The sequence below is a fragment of the Gossypium hirsutum genome, chromosome A11 (genome assembly GCF_007990345.1).
Source record: "Gossypium hirsutum isolate 1008001.06 chromosome A11, Gossypium_hirsutum_v2.1, whole genome shotgun sequence".
Classification (NCBI taxonomy): Eukaryota; Viridiplantae; Streptophyta; class Magnoliopsida; order Malvales; family Malvaceae; genus Gossypium; species Gossypium hirsutum.
The window spans coordinates 28,352,962-28,365,348 of record NC_053434.1 but is presented as its reverse complement, the minus strand read 5'-3'; the positions used below and the strand labels follow the sequence as shown (position 1 = coordinate 28,365,348).

The window sequence follows — 12,387 nt, the reverse complement described above, 5'->3', positions numbered from 1 at the left end:
TACGCTGGGTATTGAATATTCAATAATACTAATATAATTTTAAATCCAACCATCAAATGATTAAGATTAATTAAAAAATAAGATGAAAAAAAGTTGTAGGATTTCCTTCACTCGAGATTGAGATTTCTAATTTGATTAAAGTTCCCTTTAAGGTGGAAATTTGGAAGTTCACAATTTCTTGAAACATAATTTTGATCAACTAAGCAAAATTTGAAATCATATAAATATGATTCAGATGACCAAAAGTTGGATCAAAATTTACTTAAAAGATTCTTAAGGAAATCAACAAAGCTATAATACTTAGACAATAGGCCCAATTGAGTATTGGAAATTAATTTAATAAGTTAATCTTAAGCTTAATTTAAGGCTTAGTTAATTAAAATATATATTGTGTAGTGGAATGTAAGGCTAGTTCTTACTTAGGCTAAAACTTCAATATATGCTTAAAGGTGGGATTGAGCAAGAGAAATTGAAAATCAATTTGAATTAAGGCGTTTTAACGATTTATGGAATGTAAGTTTAAAAGTCGTGGTTACTCAAAACCAAATCGAATTTTATTTTTTATTTAATATACTAATTAATTTTAATTATTTATGATGTAAAAATAAATATTTTTATTTAAAATATTGAAATTAATTTAAAAGTTCTTAAAAAATATTACTTTTTAGAAATATTCATAAAAAATACTTAGAAATTTTGGCAAATAATATTCAAAATCAAGAAAACAAAGTTCTTTTTTGACAAAATAAGTTTAAGGAACTAAAAGGAAAAATTAATATGAAAAATTGATAACCAAACCAAGTCGAATCGAATTATAATAGACGATTCAAAAAAATTCAAAAAATCCAATCAAATAGAACCGATATCACTTTTACTTTAAGCGCTATGCAACAAGGCTAGGGATTTTGTTAACCCTAACATAATTCTTCTAGGACATATATAATGATATTTTGTTTGCTTGGCATTGGTATTGAGTTGCACATGGGACATTTCTATAATGATTATACTAGTGGAATCCTAGAATAGTGTGCAACAACTTTATCTTTGAGGAAGCCAATTTTTTTCGTGCACTTAGCTACTATATTCTTCATCTTCTTTAGTTGTATTCTTTATTTTCTTTTTCGGTACAATTAAATTTTACATAACAATTTAAAGATAGTAGATAATAGCACCAAATCTTACATTAGAATTTAAAGAAAGAAGATGTTAACATTAGAATTCTAACTCAAAATTGTTAACACAAAGGTTCAATCACTTGATCCTTTGGATTGTTAATCCTATTCTTTAATTAGTTAAAAGAGAAAAAAAATTAAATAAAATTAGTTTGATTTATGGTTCACTTTAGAAAGTAAGCAACGATTAGCTTTGGTGAAAAACTTCACAATCGACAACCTTGTTCTTGTCTTTGGAATATTCGTTCTTGCTTTGGATTAGATCTTGTTTGATATTATTAGAATGGTGTTTGCTAAGTTTGGATCTTTTGTTTCCTTGAGATGATCATTTGATCTCATGTGGTCATGATTGGAAGGGCATCCCATAAAATCACGATATCTTGTGAAAATAAATTCCTTAACTTGTCTTCTTCAATTTAGATAAAATCAAATAAGGTTATATGAAATTCACTGCCTACATATAAGAAAAAAAAAGATATGCAACCAAGCATGCTTAAATTTAATTTTAAAATCTTATCCATCTTTATCTTTATCTGTCTCATATAAATCCAACTTGATGAAAATAAAATTAGTTTTAAAGTTTTAAAATCTACCACATTTTTCTAATCGATTTCGTTTACAGTCATTGTGTTGTGAATCGTAGATTTTTCCAACATAATCACCATCAATTGTTCCTTTCATGGTTAAAATTTGAAGTTTAAAGTGTAGAAACAAACTCATTTTCACCACATGTATCTGTTGAATCAATGATCTCCAATAATTATGTAGTCGGGACATAAATTCATGCTCAACATACCCCTATATATTGTGCACCCGAAGATGTCCAATAATTGGATACGTCAATGAAAGATTTGTATGTTAAAACCATTTGTTCCTTTTAATAATTCTAACATGATTGACACCTAACGATAATTCAAGAATGCCTTTACTTGATAAATTACCTCATCATGTTTGACTTGATAATGATATGAGAGAAAGAACTAGTTTTAAGCTAGATAGTATGATAGCATATGCACAAGCACCTTCTTCAACCATTAGGTGTGATTACACTACTAGCAACAAAATGTTTCCATGACTAAGAAAAAAAAACCCTTCACTAGCTTTTATTTAGAAAGAGAATTTAACATTGGTGCAAGTTGTTGTTGATGCTAAATTAGACAAAAATGACAGTATCATATTTATAGACAAACGCTAGATAACTAGAAATGGCTGAGAGCTTAAATGGAAAAGCATTTCATCAATAAAGCAAAGCAAGTACCACAAAGACCCCAATCAACAAAAGAAGATTCTTCAAAATGTTATCTGCTTGTTGTCCCCATACTATTGGCTGAAGAAACCCTTGAGCATGACCACCATGAACTGCATTAAATGCATGAGGAAACCCAAAAGTTGTTCCATACACGATAGCATCTGGAAATCCATAAAAATATAAATTAAACAAGGATGGCAATAAGCCTCCAAAACCCATTGTTAAGTTACCAATCCTTGCAGTTGCCATTGGAACAAAACCACCAATTAGTCTAAACCCGTAATTGACAAACTGATTAGTTAATGTGGGAAGAGTAGTAGTAGTTAATCTTTGCCCAACTAGATGGTTTGGGATTTCCATGCCTGGATACGATTTTAAATGCGGATCAATCTGGTTTTTGCCCCCTACAATCAAGAGGAATGAGTTTTTCCTCTTGTATGAGGGCCTTGCAAATCAGGCATTCTTGACAATGTGAATGATGGTGCAACCATCTGTATAGGCATGGCAAATAAAAAAGATGGCAACAAAGAATGATGATCGGGTCTTGAGCCAATTCAAAACAGATATTGCACTTGAAATCACAAGCATCATTAGCATTATTACTACCTAAAAAAGGCGGACTCGAGGGCATCATGCTTGTTGATTCCCCAAAACCACTCATCATTCCTTCTATGGCTAACAAAATGAATTAAAAAATCACGTGGAAAATACACAACTCAAAAGGAAAAATGGGAAATCCAAAAATTCTTAGTAACAGAATCAAAACCACACTTTCAACCAACCAAATAAGCTCAATTCACTACCCATTGCCTATCTATTTGAAAAAAAACTAACAAACCTTAGAAAATTTGAGATGCTATGTAATGATAAAAGTATTAATAATCAAATGATTTTACAGAGGTAATCAAATTATTCCATAAATGACATTAATTATAAACCAATCTCAACAATTTCATTAGTCTACAAAAAAGAAACCCATAAACAAAAACAAGACCTAAGAATCGGAAAACTAACCTGATAATTAAAAGAAGCTATAATATCATTGTTTATGTTATTATCTAGGAATGAGAAGTCAAGGGAGAGAGTGAGGCACTAATAATTAAAAGTGTCACATCCCGAAAATTGTGTTAGATGAATTAGATTATGAAATTATGTTAAGTGTGTTAATCTGTTCAGTGGATAGATGTAGTGATTGTGTGTGTGAGGTTCTGGGTTTGAATCTTTTCCTGGAATCTTTGCTATTTTTTCCTAAACCCTTACCTTTGAACATTTGATTTATATATTAGTTTCACTCAACTGATGACAGAATGAGGTTGCTAGTTCAGTGGTAAGGTGTTAACTTATCCTTTAGTCCTGTGTTTGAGTCCCCATCTGGGAAAAAAACTAATATGGATAAAGATAGGAGTTAGTAGAGTGGTTTTAAAATTAGTGGTGAAGGATTTTATCCTAAAATTCCTCTCTCACAATCGTCCCTTTCTCCCCACTCTCTCTCAAACATCCCACTTTCACTCAATTTGACGTCCAATCTTCCACTTTTACCATTATTTCCTTTTGTTTCAATTTGCGTTCTTTTTGCTTCTCTTCTATCGAAATTGCTTTCTCGTTCACAAATTTTATGTTTTCTTTCTTTTATTATTTCATATCATACGTTGGTGTGGTTTGAATTCCAATGTTGAGTTCTTTCTGGTCATTCCAATTTTTGGTGTTAGCTATGTTTGGTAGGATTGTTGAGTTGTGGTTTCAGTTTTCTGTAAGTACAAGAACAGACATATATTTTCTCTATAGTAAATTTTGGGTTTGTACATGTTTTCACGCAAAGAAGTTGTTTTAATTGGTTCTCGCTGTAATTGGTTTTGTGGAATTTTTTTAGGAGAAGATCGTGAGACAAATTTTCCTTTGGAGATTAGTGAGTCTTAGGATTTTCTACCACAATTTGGGTAAGCGGCCGATTGCCTTGTGATGGTTGTCTTTGTTTGTGTTAAGGTCGATAGTATTTATTTCACTTGTAGCCAAATTAATGTTTGGGTTAAGGTGTATCGATGCTAATTGTTCATTTTGGATACTAATTTTAGGGGTATGTGAGTGTGTCAAAACATCATATTTCAAAAATGATTAGGTGTGTATCCGAAAACTAAAAAAAAACAGTGAACGCTAGAATGTCAAAAAATTAGTCTGTCGATGCCACACAACCATGTGGTAGGCCATGTGTGGCACACGGTCGTGTGCCAGACCGTGTACGACACATGGTCTAGCCTAATTAGGTCATGTGGGCCACATAGGTGTGTGTTAGACCGTGTGCGACAAACAGGTTGGCCAGTTGGGTCGTGTGAGTCGATTTTTTGAAAATTTTTGTCTAGGCCTAATTGGATCTGTGAATCATAATTAGCCTCTCTGTAGGGTCCATACCTCTTAAATGAGACTTGAAAACAAGGTATCTATGCATATGCTTCTATGTTGATGTGTTTAAGGTATATGTAATATATATTTGTATGATCTGATACTAATAGTTTTGATGGTATGTTCTAATTTTGCTATGTTTGTATATGTGTGTGTAATGTATGATAATATTATATTTATAGATTTGTTATATAACCATGCATGTGACTTAATCGCAAAATTGATTTGTTTTCTATAAGGTTTTATAAATTTGTTTTGTAAAGCATGAACTTCCATGCCTTCTATTTATGTTACTGTATATCAGCATGTCCTACATGCTCATCATTCTGATTTCATATATGCATGCCATGACACATTGTATGGGATTTGGGATAATGTTGAAAGAAGGGTGATTTTGGAAGTTTAGTTATCTGCGCATTCTGGTGGTTTATCCATATTTCTGTCTGACAGCTTGTCTGCAATTATGATGGCTTGACTGCATATGTTTATTCTGGCAGCTGGGCTGTAATACAGTGGTTTGTCCACATATATCCGTTGTGGAAATTTTATCTACAATACCTGGTGGCATTGATCACAATTATTCTGTTGTTGTTATTTGGTTGGATGAGTTCTGGGAACTCTATTTTGGTGTGTAGTGGAGTTGGGTAAAACATTTTCTGAAAAATCTACATTATGATTTTTTGAAAAATATCGCATTGGCATAATCATGCATACTCAATTCTGTTTGATTGATCGTTATGAATTTTTTTATGATTTTATGATTTTTATATTGTATTTAGTTTGAGTTTTAGTTACACAATGTGCTTTATAGCTCAACCTTTTATTTTATCTCTGACTTTTAAGGTAATCAGTAAGTTTAGAATCGGATGGCGTGCGAGAGCTCGAATGGTTTTATCAGTTAATTAAAATATGGTAATTTTTGAAGTTATTTATTTTGGACTTTTGGGACTATAACTTGTTTTTGGGTTTTGTTTTGGTTTCTGTTTAATTCATCGGTATTAATATTTGTGAACGTGATATAGCAAAAATCACACATGTTAACAAAATGGATTTCAGTTTTCAAAACTAAAACTTTGAAATTTTTTCTCTGCAAAATTAAGGGATTTCCTAAGTGTTTTTCTGAAACGAATAAATAGCTTTTAGCAAATGTTAACAGTATTTATAATTTTCTAAATGTTCACTGATATTAGAAGTTTTCCAAATGAGATCAAGTTTCGAGCTATTCAGTAAATCAATTAAGATTTGCGCGTAATTTTTCAAAATAACATGTAAGTGTTTTGTTAAAAAATATTATTTTAGAATTCTCGATTTCTAAAGTTAGGATTTAATTTCTGGGTTTTTAAATAAACTAAGGTAATTTTTGAGATTCGACCATAACGTCTAAGCCGGGTTTGGGTGTTACAAAAAACGTTCGGCCCCATGGAATGTAGTATGACATGCGAGCATCAATATAGTACATAAACAGTAAACATGTTTAGCATATGTTTATATCAACAATTGCAATAGACAAGTTTGTCATGTATTAGGTTTATCAATACAATAAGCATACGGTTCATACAATCAGTAATTTGGTTATACAAGTATCAGTAACAATTTATCGATAATTCAGTCATAAAAGACATGTATTAGTCACATAGCATGGGTCTATAGGAATAATATAATCAACTAAATCATGGATTCTACATTATTTATTATAACAGGGACTTAATTGAAAGAGATAATATACTAAAAATAGTTTAGGAATTAATTAGGGACTAAATTGAATAAAACATAAAATTCTAAGAAAAATTGAAAATTTTGAGATATAAGGGACACATGGGCAGTGTAACCAGACCGAACGGAAAGCTCTGGACTGTGTGGAGGGGGTTACACGACCATGTCACAAATTGTGACCGTGTGAAATTTATAAAATCAACTTACAAGGGAGACACGATCGTGTTGCAAGCCATGTGGAAGGTCTTGGGCCGTGTGAGAATAAAAAACCTAGAGTTTTAGGGGGAACATGGCCATGCGTAGGGGCCATGTGGTCCACACGAGTGGCCTACACGCCCATGTGGTTAGTTGTGTGGCCTTATCCAAGGCACAATTTGTCATGATTCACTTGTAAAGAAACGAACATTGTTCCTTATGCTTAAATCTGATCCGAGGTACCTAGAATGGATCCTTCAAACGTGATTTACACATGAATCAATAATGGATTTCAAGATTAACCAAGATTATCAAGATTTTCGACAAAATTCGTAAAAGATTCATAATCGAATTAGAAGATTTACTAGAAATAATGCTATTTCAGAATTTACGGGTTCTATTAATTAGAAATTTTGATGAGAATTCAGAGATTATTGACGATAAATTCAACAATCGATGGAAAACAATTCATGCTTGGGATTGATTTTGATTCGAGAAACGAAAGCAATTTTAGCAATTAAAGAAAAAAATATTTGTAAAAAAAAGATGGAAAAGAAAATGGACTAAAAAATAGAGAGAAGAAATAAATTTCTTCATACTGATTGGATCGTTCTTGTTATGAGGTGTGTGTGTTCTATCTCGTATACGGTATTTATTAATGGAGCCGTTAAGGGGTTTGAGGCAAGGGGATCCTCTTAGCCCTTATCTCTTTCTAATTTGTGCGGTGGGCTTTTCAATGCTGCTTCATGAAGTCAAGCAAAATGACCTTATGCGGGGTGCGCCTATTGGAAGAGGAAAATTCTCTGTCAATCATTTAAATAAATTTCTTCATACCGATTGGATCATTCTTATTATGAGGTGTGTGTGTTCTATCTCGTATATGGTAGGTCTTAATGGGGAAATGAGTGTGTGGTTGAGCCGTCAAGGGGTTTGAGGCAAGGGGATCCTCTTAGCCCTTATCTCTTTCTAATTTGTGCGAAAGGCTTTTCAACGCTGCTTCATGAAGTCAAGCAAAATGGCCTTATACGGGGTACGCCTATTGGAAGAGGAAAATTCTCCGTCAATCATCTATTTTTTGTAGATGATTGCATTCTATTTGGGGATGCGTCGAAAGAGGGAGCTAATACGGTGAGAAGTGTCATTTCTGAATATGAACAAGCTTCGGGCCAAAGGGTGAATTTTGATAAATCACTTATCTATTTTGGTGCTAATGTGGATTCTAATGTTAAAAAGCTGGTGAAGAGCATACTAGGTGTTCGAGTTGCTTCTAATCCAGAAAAGTATTTAGGATTGCCTATGATGGTAGGAAGAAAGAAGAGGTGGGTTTTGGCTCATTTTTTGGACCGGTTTAGGAAAAGAATGGATGGATGCGGCTTGCGTTATCTTTCGATAGGAGGTAAAGAAGTTTTTATCAAATCTGTTCTTCAAGCCATTCCCGTTTATGTCATGCAGTGTTTTGCCTTACCAAAGATGTTGTGTCGTAAATTGGAGGGCCTTTTAAATAAGTTTTGGTGGTCTAACAACAAGACTACAAAAGGAGTCCATTGGAGTAATTGGAATGCTTTGTGCAAACCTAAGTGGGCTAGGGGTATGGGTTTCAGGGATTTATTCTTGTTTAACCGGGCCCTATTAGCAAAACAAATATGTCGCATTTTTACTCAGCCTAATTGCCTTTTATCGAAGGTATTAAAAGCACGTTATTTTCCTTTCTCAGACATATTCTCAGCGAAAGTTGGGTCTTACCCTTTGTTTACCTGGAGAAGCTTATGTAGTGCTCGAGAGCTGATTGCTGATGGGCTTTTTTGGCGTATTTGTAATGGGAGTAGCGTGAATATCTGCAACGATCCTTGGTTGCCTGGGCATGGTAATAACCGGTTAGCAGTTCAAAACATTAATACTTATTGGACTACTGTCAATCAATTAATTGACCCTATGTCTCATACCTAGAGAAAGGAGGTTTTGTCCAGTTTGTTTGATGATGACCAAATGAACCGTATTCTCTCTATTCTGCTGGCTTGTCACAGAACACATGATACGTTGGTCTGGAAGTATGAGGCTACTAGAGATTACTCCGTTAAGAGCAGATATCGTGTTTTGATTACAGAGCAGTTACAGTTTAATGATTTCAACTCTATCACTATTGCTAAATACAAATAGTTCTATCAATTGCTTTGGGATCTACATATTCTAGATAAAATCAAAATACATATGTGGTGCCTGTTTAACAACTATGTGCCTCATTATACCAATCTTGTTCAAAGTCGGTTGTTTGTCCAGGTTGACTGCCCTCTCTGTAATGTTGATCCGGAGGATTCTGATCATCTTATGTGGACTTGTGGCATTCTTCAACAGCTTTGGGCCTTCCTCAATATTAGGCTCATTACGAATGGGAATACCTCAAGTTGCAAAAACAGATTTGTTAATACTTTTCTCGTAGCTGATAGCAATACTAGACAGGTCCTAATTATTTCTATTTGGGCGTTATGGCACAGAAGAAACAAATTAGTTCATGAAGGGTAAAATTTTCATATGCAGGATCTAATTGGCTTTATTCGAGGATATATTCAAGAGATTTCCTTGTGTCAAATGAAATTGGCTGTCTCTTCTAATACTACAATACATCATCTTTGGCGTCCTCCTAAAAATGGTATGATTAAATTAAATTTTGATGCTTGATTCCAAAAAGAGTCTAAAATCTCTTGTGCAGTTGTATTAGCAAGAAATAGTGACGGTCATTGTTTGGGGGCGTACACTTACCCTTTGGACGACATGGTAGATGCCTTCGTTGCTGAAGCTCGGGCATGCGAAAGGGCAATGGTTTTTGCGGCTGAAATGGGTTTCATGAGGGTTCTGTTAGAAGGGGATTCTCTGACCATAATAAAAAAAACTCAATTCAGACGGAGAGGATAGATCGGTACTGGGACCGATTATCAACAGTATTCATGTTATGGAGAGACAGTTTGAGAATGTTTCTTACCTTTTTGTACCGAGGGCAGTCGATAGGGCGGCTCATGCTCTAGTTATGGAAGGCCGGCATTGTATGTCCCCTTGTATTTGGTTTCATGATCCGCTGAAATCGGTAAGGATGGTTCTGGCTGCGGATTGGAAGGCTTGGATCCAACGAAGTTAAGAGGTCTTTGTTTTTTTTTTTGGGAGGATGGAGAAGGTTCTGTTGAATCTCCATGGAAGGTTTCCAAAGTTTTCTCCCTTGCTCGTTTCAAGTTTGTTTCGGTTTTTGGGGAGGACGATGTGGCTGATATTCCTGGGGGTTTTTAGTTTTTGGGGAGGACGAGGTGGTTTTGATTATTCTATATGCTTATCTGTTGCTTTGGATTGCTTGTTTTTCTATTGTTGTTTTTTTGTTTCGCTTTTTGGACTGCTGGTTTTATTTCTTTGTCTTTTCATTTTTTTGCTACTTTTTTTATCTGCCACCTCGAACTTTGGCCTTTATTTAATGAATATCAGTTCTTTGTTGCAAAAAAAAAATTAGGAAAATGCTAAATACCTATGGTTTTCAAATTTTAAGGGGGCTGGATAGCAATTTACACTTTTTGCCTAAAATAGAAAGAGAATGGGAGAGTTAGCGTGATTTGAATTTGGGATTTAAAGGAAGTAAAGAAAATGCCTAATTATTGGGTTGCTACCCACATTTATTAAGATTTCACCCTAAATATTATTTATTTTGGTACTATTTTTGTCATGTTTTGTTGCAATTAAAAGAGAAAATAAATGGAAGAGGTGTGGATAGAACCTAGAAATTCTAGGACACGGGAGTGATACTTAACCATTTTTTTAATTATTTATTTTATCTAACTTTATATATTTTGAGGTGTTATAAAATATATTTTTAAATTTTATTATTTATTAATTGTTTCTTATAATGTTTTAATTCTTTTGGAAGTTACAATTATGTTTTAATATTGTTTTTACTGTTATTAAATTGTTGTTAAATTTTTTATTACATTTTGATTCTTTGGAAGTTACATTTTATCTGCTTTTATTTTTGATAGGATTTATAGAATTTTATATATATATATATATATATATATTATTGTTTGATTTTATTTTTATAACCACTTCATTTCTTCTTCTATTTATTTTTGTTTTTTTAGAATTGTAGCATTGTCTCGATTGAAATTTTTTGGTCATATTTTAAAATTTTTCACAAATTGTGATTATCTTGATATAATTAATTAACATTTTTTTTTATTTTTGATATATATATATAATAGTATATCTTTCACACCTTTTTAAGTAAATAGCTTTTTAGTTATAAAATTTTATATTTGATTAATTTTTACCAAAATTTGGTAATTATACCAAGTAGTTTATAATGTTATTTTAAATTTTATTATTACATTTTATTTAAATTATTTATTTTTAAATATTATTTTATTATTTATCAATTGTTTCTTATAACGTTTAAATTTTTATGGAAGTTACAATTCTGTTTCAATATTTTTTTATTGTTATTATATGGTTGTTAATTATCTTTATTACATTTTGATTATTTGGAAGTTACATTTTTTTTATAGAATTTTTTTTTGTATATATATATATATAGTTTTGTTTGATTTTTATTTATTTTTGGATGATCACTCCATTTCTTCTTTTTCTTCTTTTTTAGAATTGTTGCATTGTCTTGATTTTCTTTTGTCATTTTTGAATATATATTTTTTTACAAATTATGATTATCTTGATCTAATTAATCTTTTACTATTATTTTGTTATAGGTTTGATGAAGTAATATTGGATGAGATCCATATGGATATTTTAGAAGGATATTTTTTTACAAAATTCATTTAGAAGGATTTTTAAGTATTTAGACAAACAGGGAATTACAACCCAGCACATTGGGGCACTATTTTCCGAATCCCTAAACACAAAAACATTGTCTCATTTTTAAAACATCTTTTGGATTAAATGAAATATACTTTTTTTAAAAAAATAATGATGCATTTAACATATTACAAGATATCAATACTAAATAATAGAAACTACATGAAACATACTTTAACATTTCATGCAAATATAATATAGAAAACAACAAATAACGACATAAATTACATAATATATATTGACATTTCATGCAAATATAATCATATAAAATAATAAATATAGAAATATAAATTGCATAATATATGCAATAATATTTCATGCAAATATAACCTAAAAAACAACATAAATTACATAATACATATATTAATATTTCATGCAAATATAAAAAATAAATGACATAAAAATAACAAATAAAAACAATTTAATGGTTAATACTTGTATAATTAATTAATAAAAATATACAATATATAATATAATAACTTAGTACATATATTTATAAGAACAATGATAAATAGGAACAAAATTTTACAGTAAATTTTAGAATATCATATAATATACAAAACATTTAATGATAACATACAAAAATATATATAATATTTATAATAATATAAAAATTTTAAAATTATACTTAATACATAATAAGTAATATATAAGAATAATAATATAACACTAATGTATTAAAAAAAATTTTATATGATAAATAATATATGAAAATAATTATATATAAAAATAGCGTGTAATAAAAATAATTTTATATATATATAAAAGTCTTAGAATGAAATAAATAATATATAAAATATTAAAATAGGTAAATAAAAAAAT

The 12,387-nt window shown here is 31.1% G+C and overlaps 1 protein-coding gene and 1 pseudogene across 4 annotated transcripts; both read right to left on the bottom strand.

The window, feature by feature from the left end:
- Nucleotides 1–2,274: 2,274 nt before the first annotated feature.
- On the bottom strand, nt 2,275–3,202 carry LOC107905358 (E3 ubiquitin-protein ligase RNF185-like; annotated as a pseudogene).
- A 3,089-nt stretch (nt 3,203–6,291) lies between these two features.
- Nucleotides 6,292–10,140, bottom strand: LOC121209886 (uncharacterized). Of its 4 annotated transcripts, XR_005905050.1 has the most exons (4): nt 9,704–10,140; nt 9,484–9,594; nt 8,670–9,122; nt 6,292–8,581 (listed from the first exon to the last, which is right to left on the bottom strand). XR_005905050.1 is itself a non-coding variant. In XM_041081774.1 (3 exons), the coding sequence occupies exons 1-3, from the start codon at nt 9,737–9,739 to the stop codon at nt 8,914–8,916; spliced, it is 315 nt and encodes a 104-aa protein (XP_040937708.1). In that variant the 5' UTR covers nt 9,740–10,140; the 3' UTR covers nt 8,801–8,913. The 4 variants fall into 4 exon arrangements, 1 of the variants encoding a protein (XP_040937708.1); XR_005905049.1 differs by having other exon boundaries at nt 8,670–9,594; XR_005905051.1 differs by having other exon boundaries at nt 8,670–9,553.
- Between the last annotated feature and the right edge of the window lie 2,247 nt (nt 10,141–12,387).

Coding starts and splice junctions, on each gene's coding strand:
- LOC121209886 (XM_041081774.1), bottom strand. CDS start 9,739: ATGAGCCGCCCTATCGACTGCCCTCGGTACAAAAAG. Junction 9,554..9,703: donor ACTGCCCTCGGTACAAAAAG/GTAAGAAACATT, acceptor AACCCATTTCAG/CCGCAAAAACCATTGCCCTT. Junction 9,123..9,483: donor TCTACCATGTCGTCCAAAGG/GTAAGTGTACGC, acceptor TTGCAACTTGAG/GTATTCCCATTCGTAATGAG.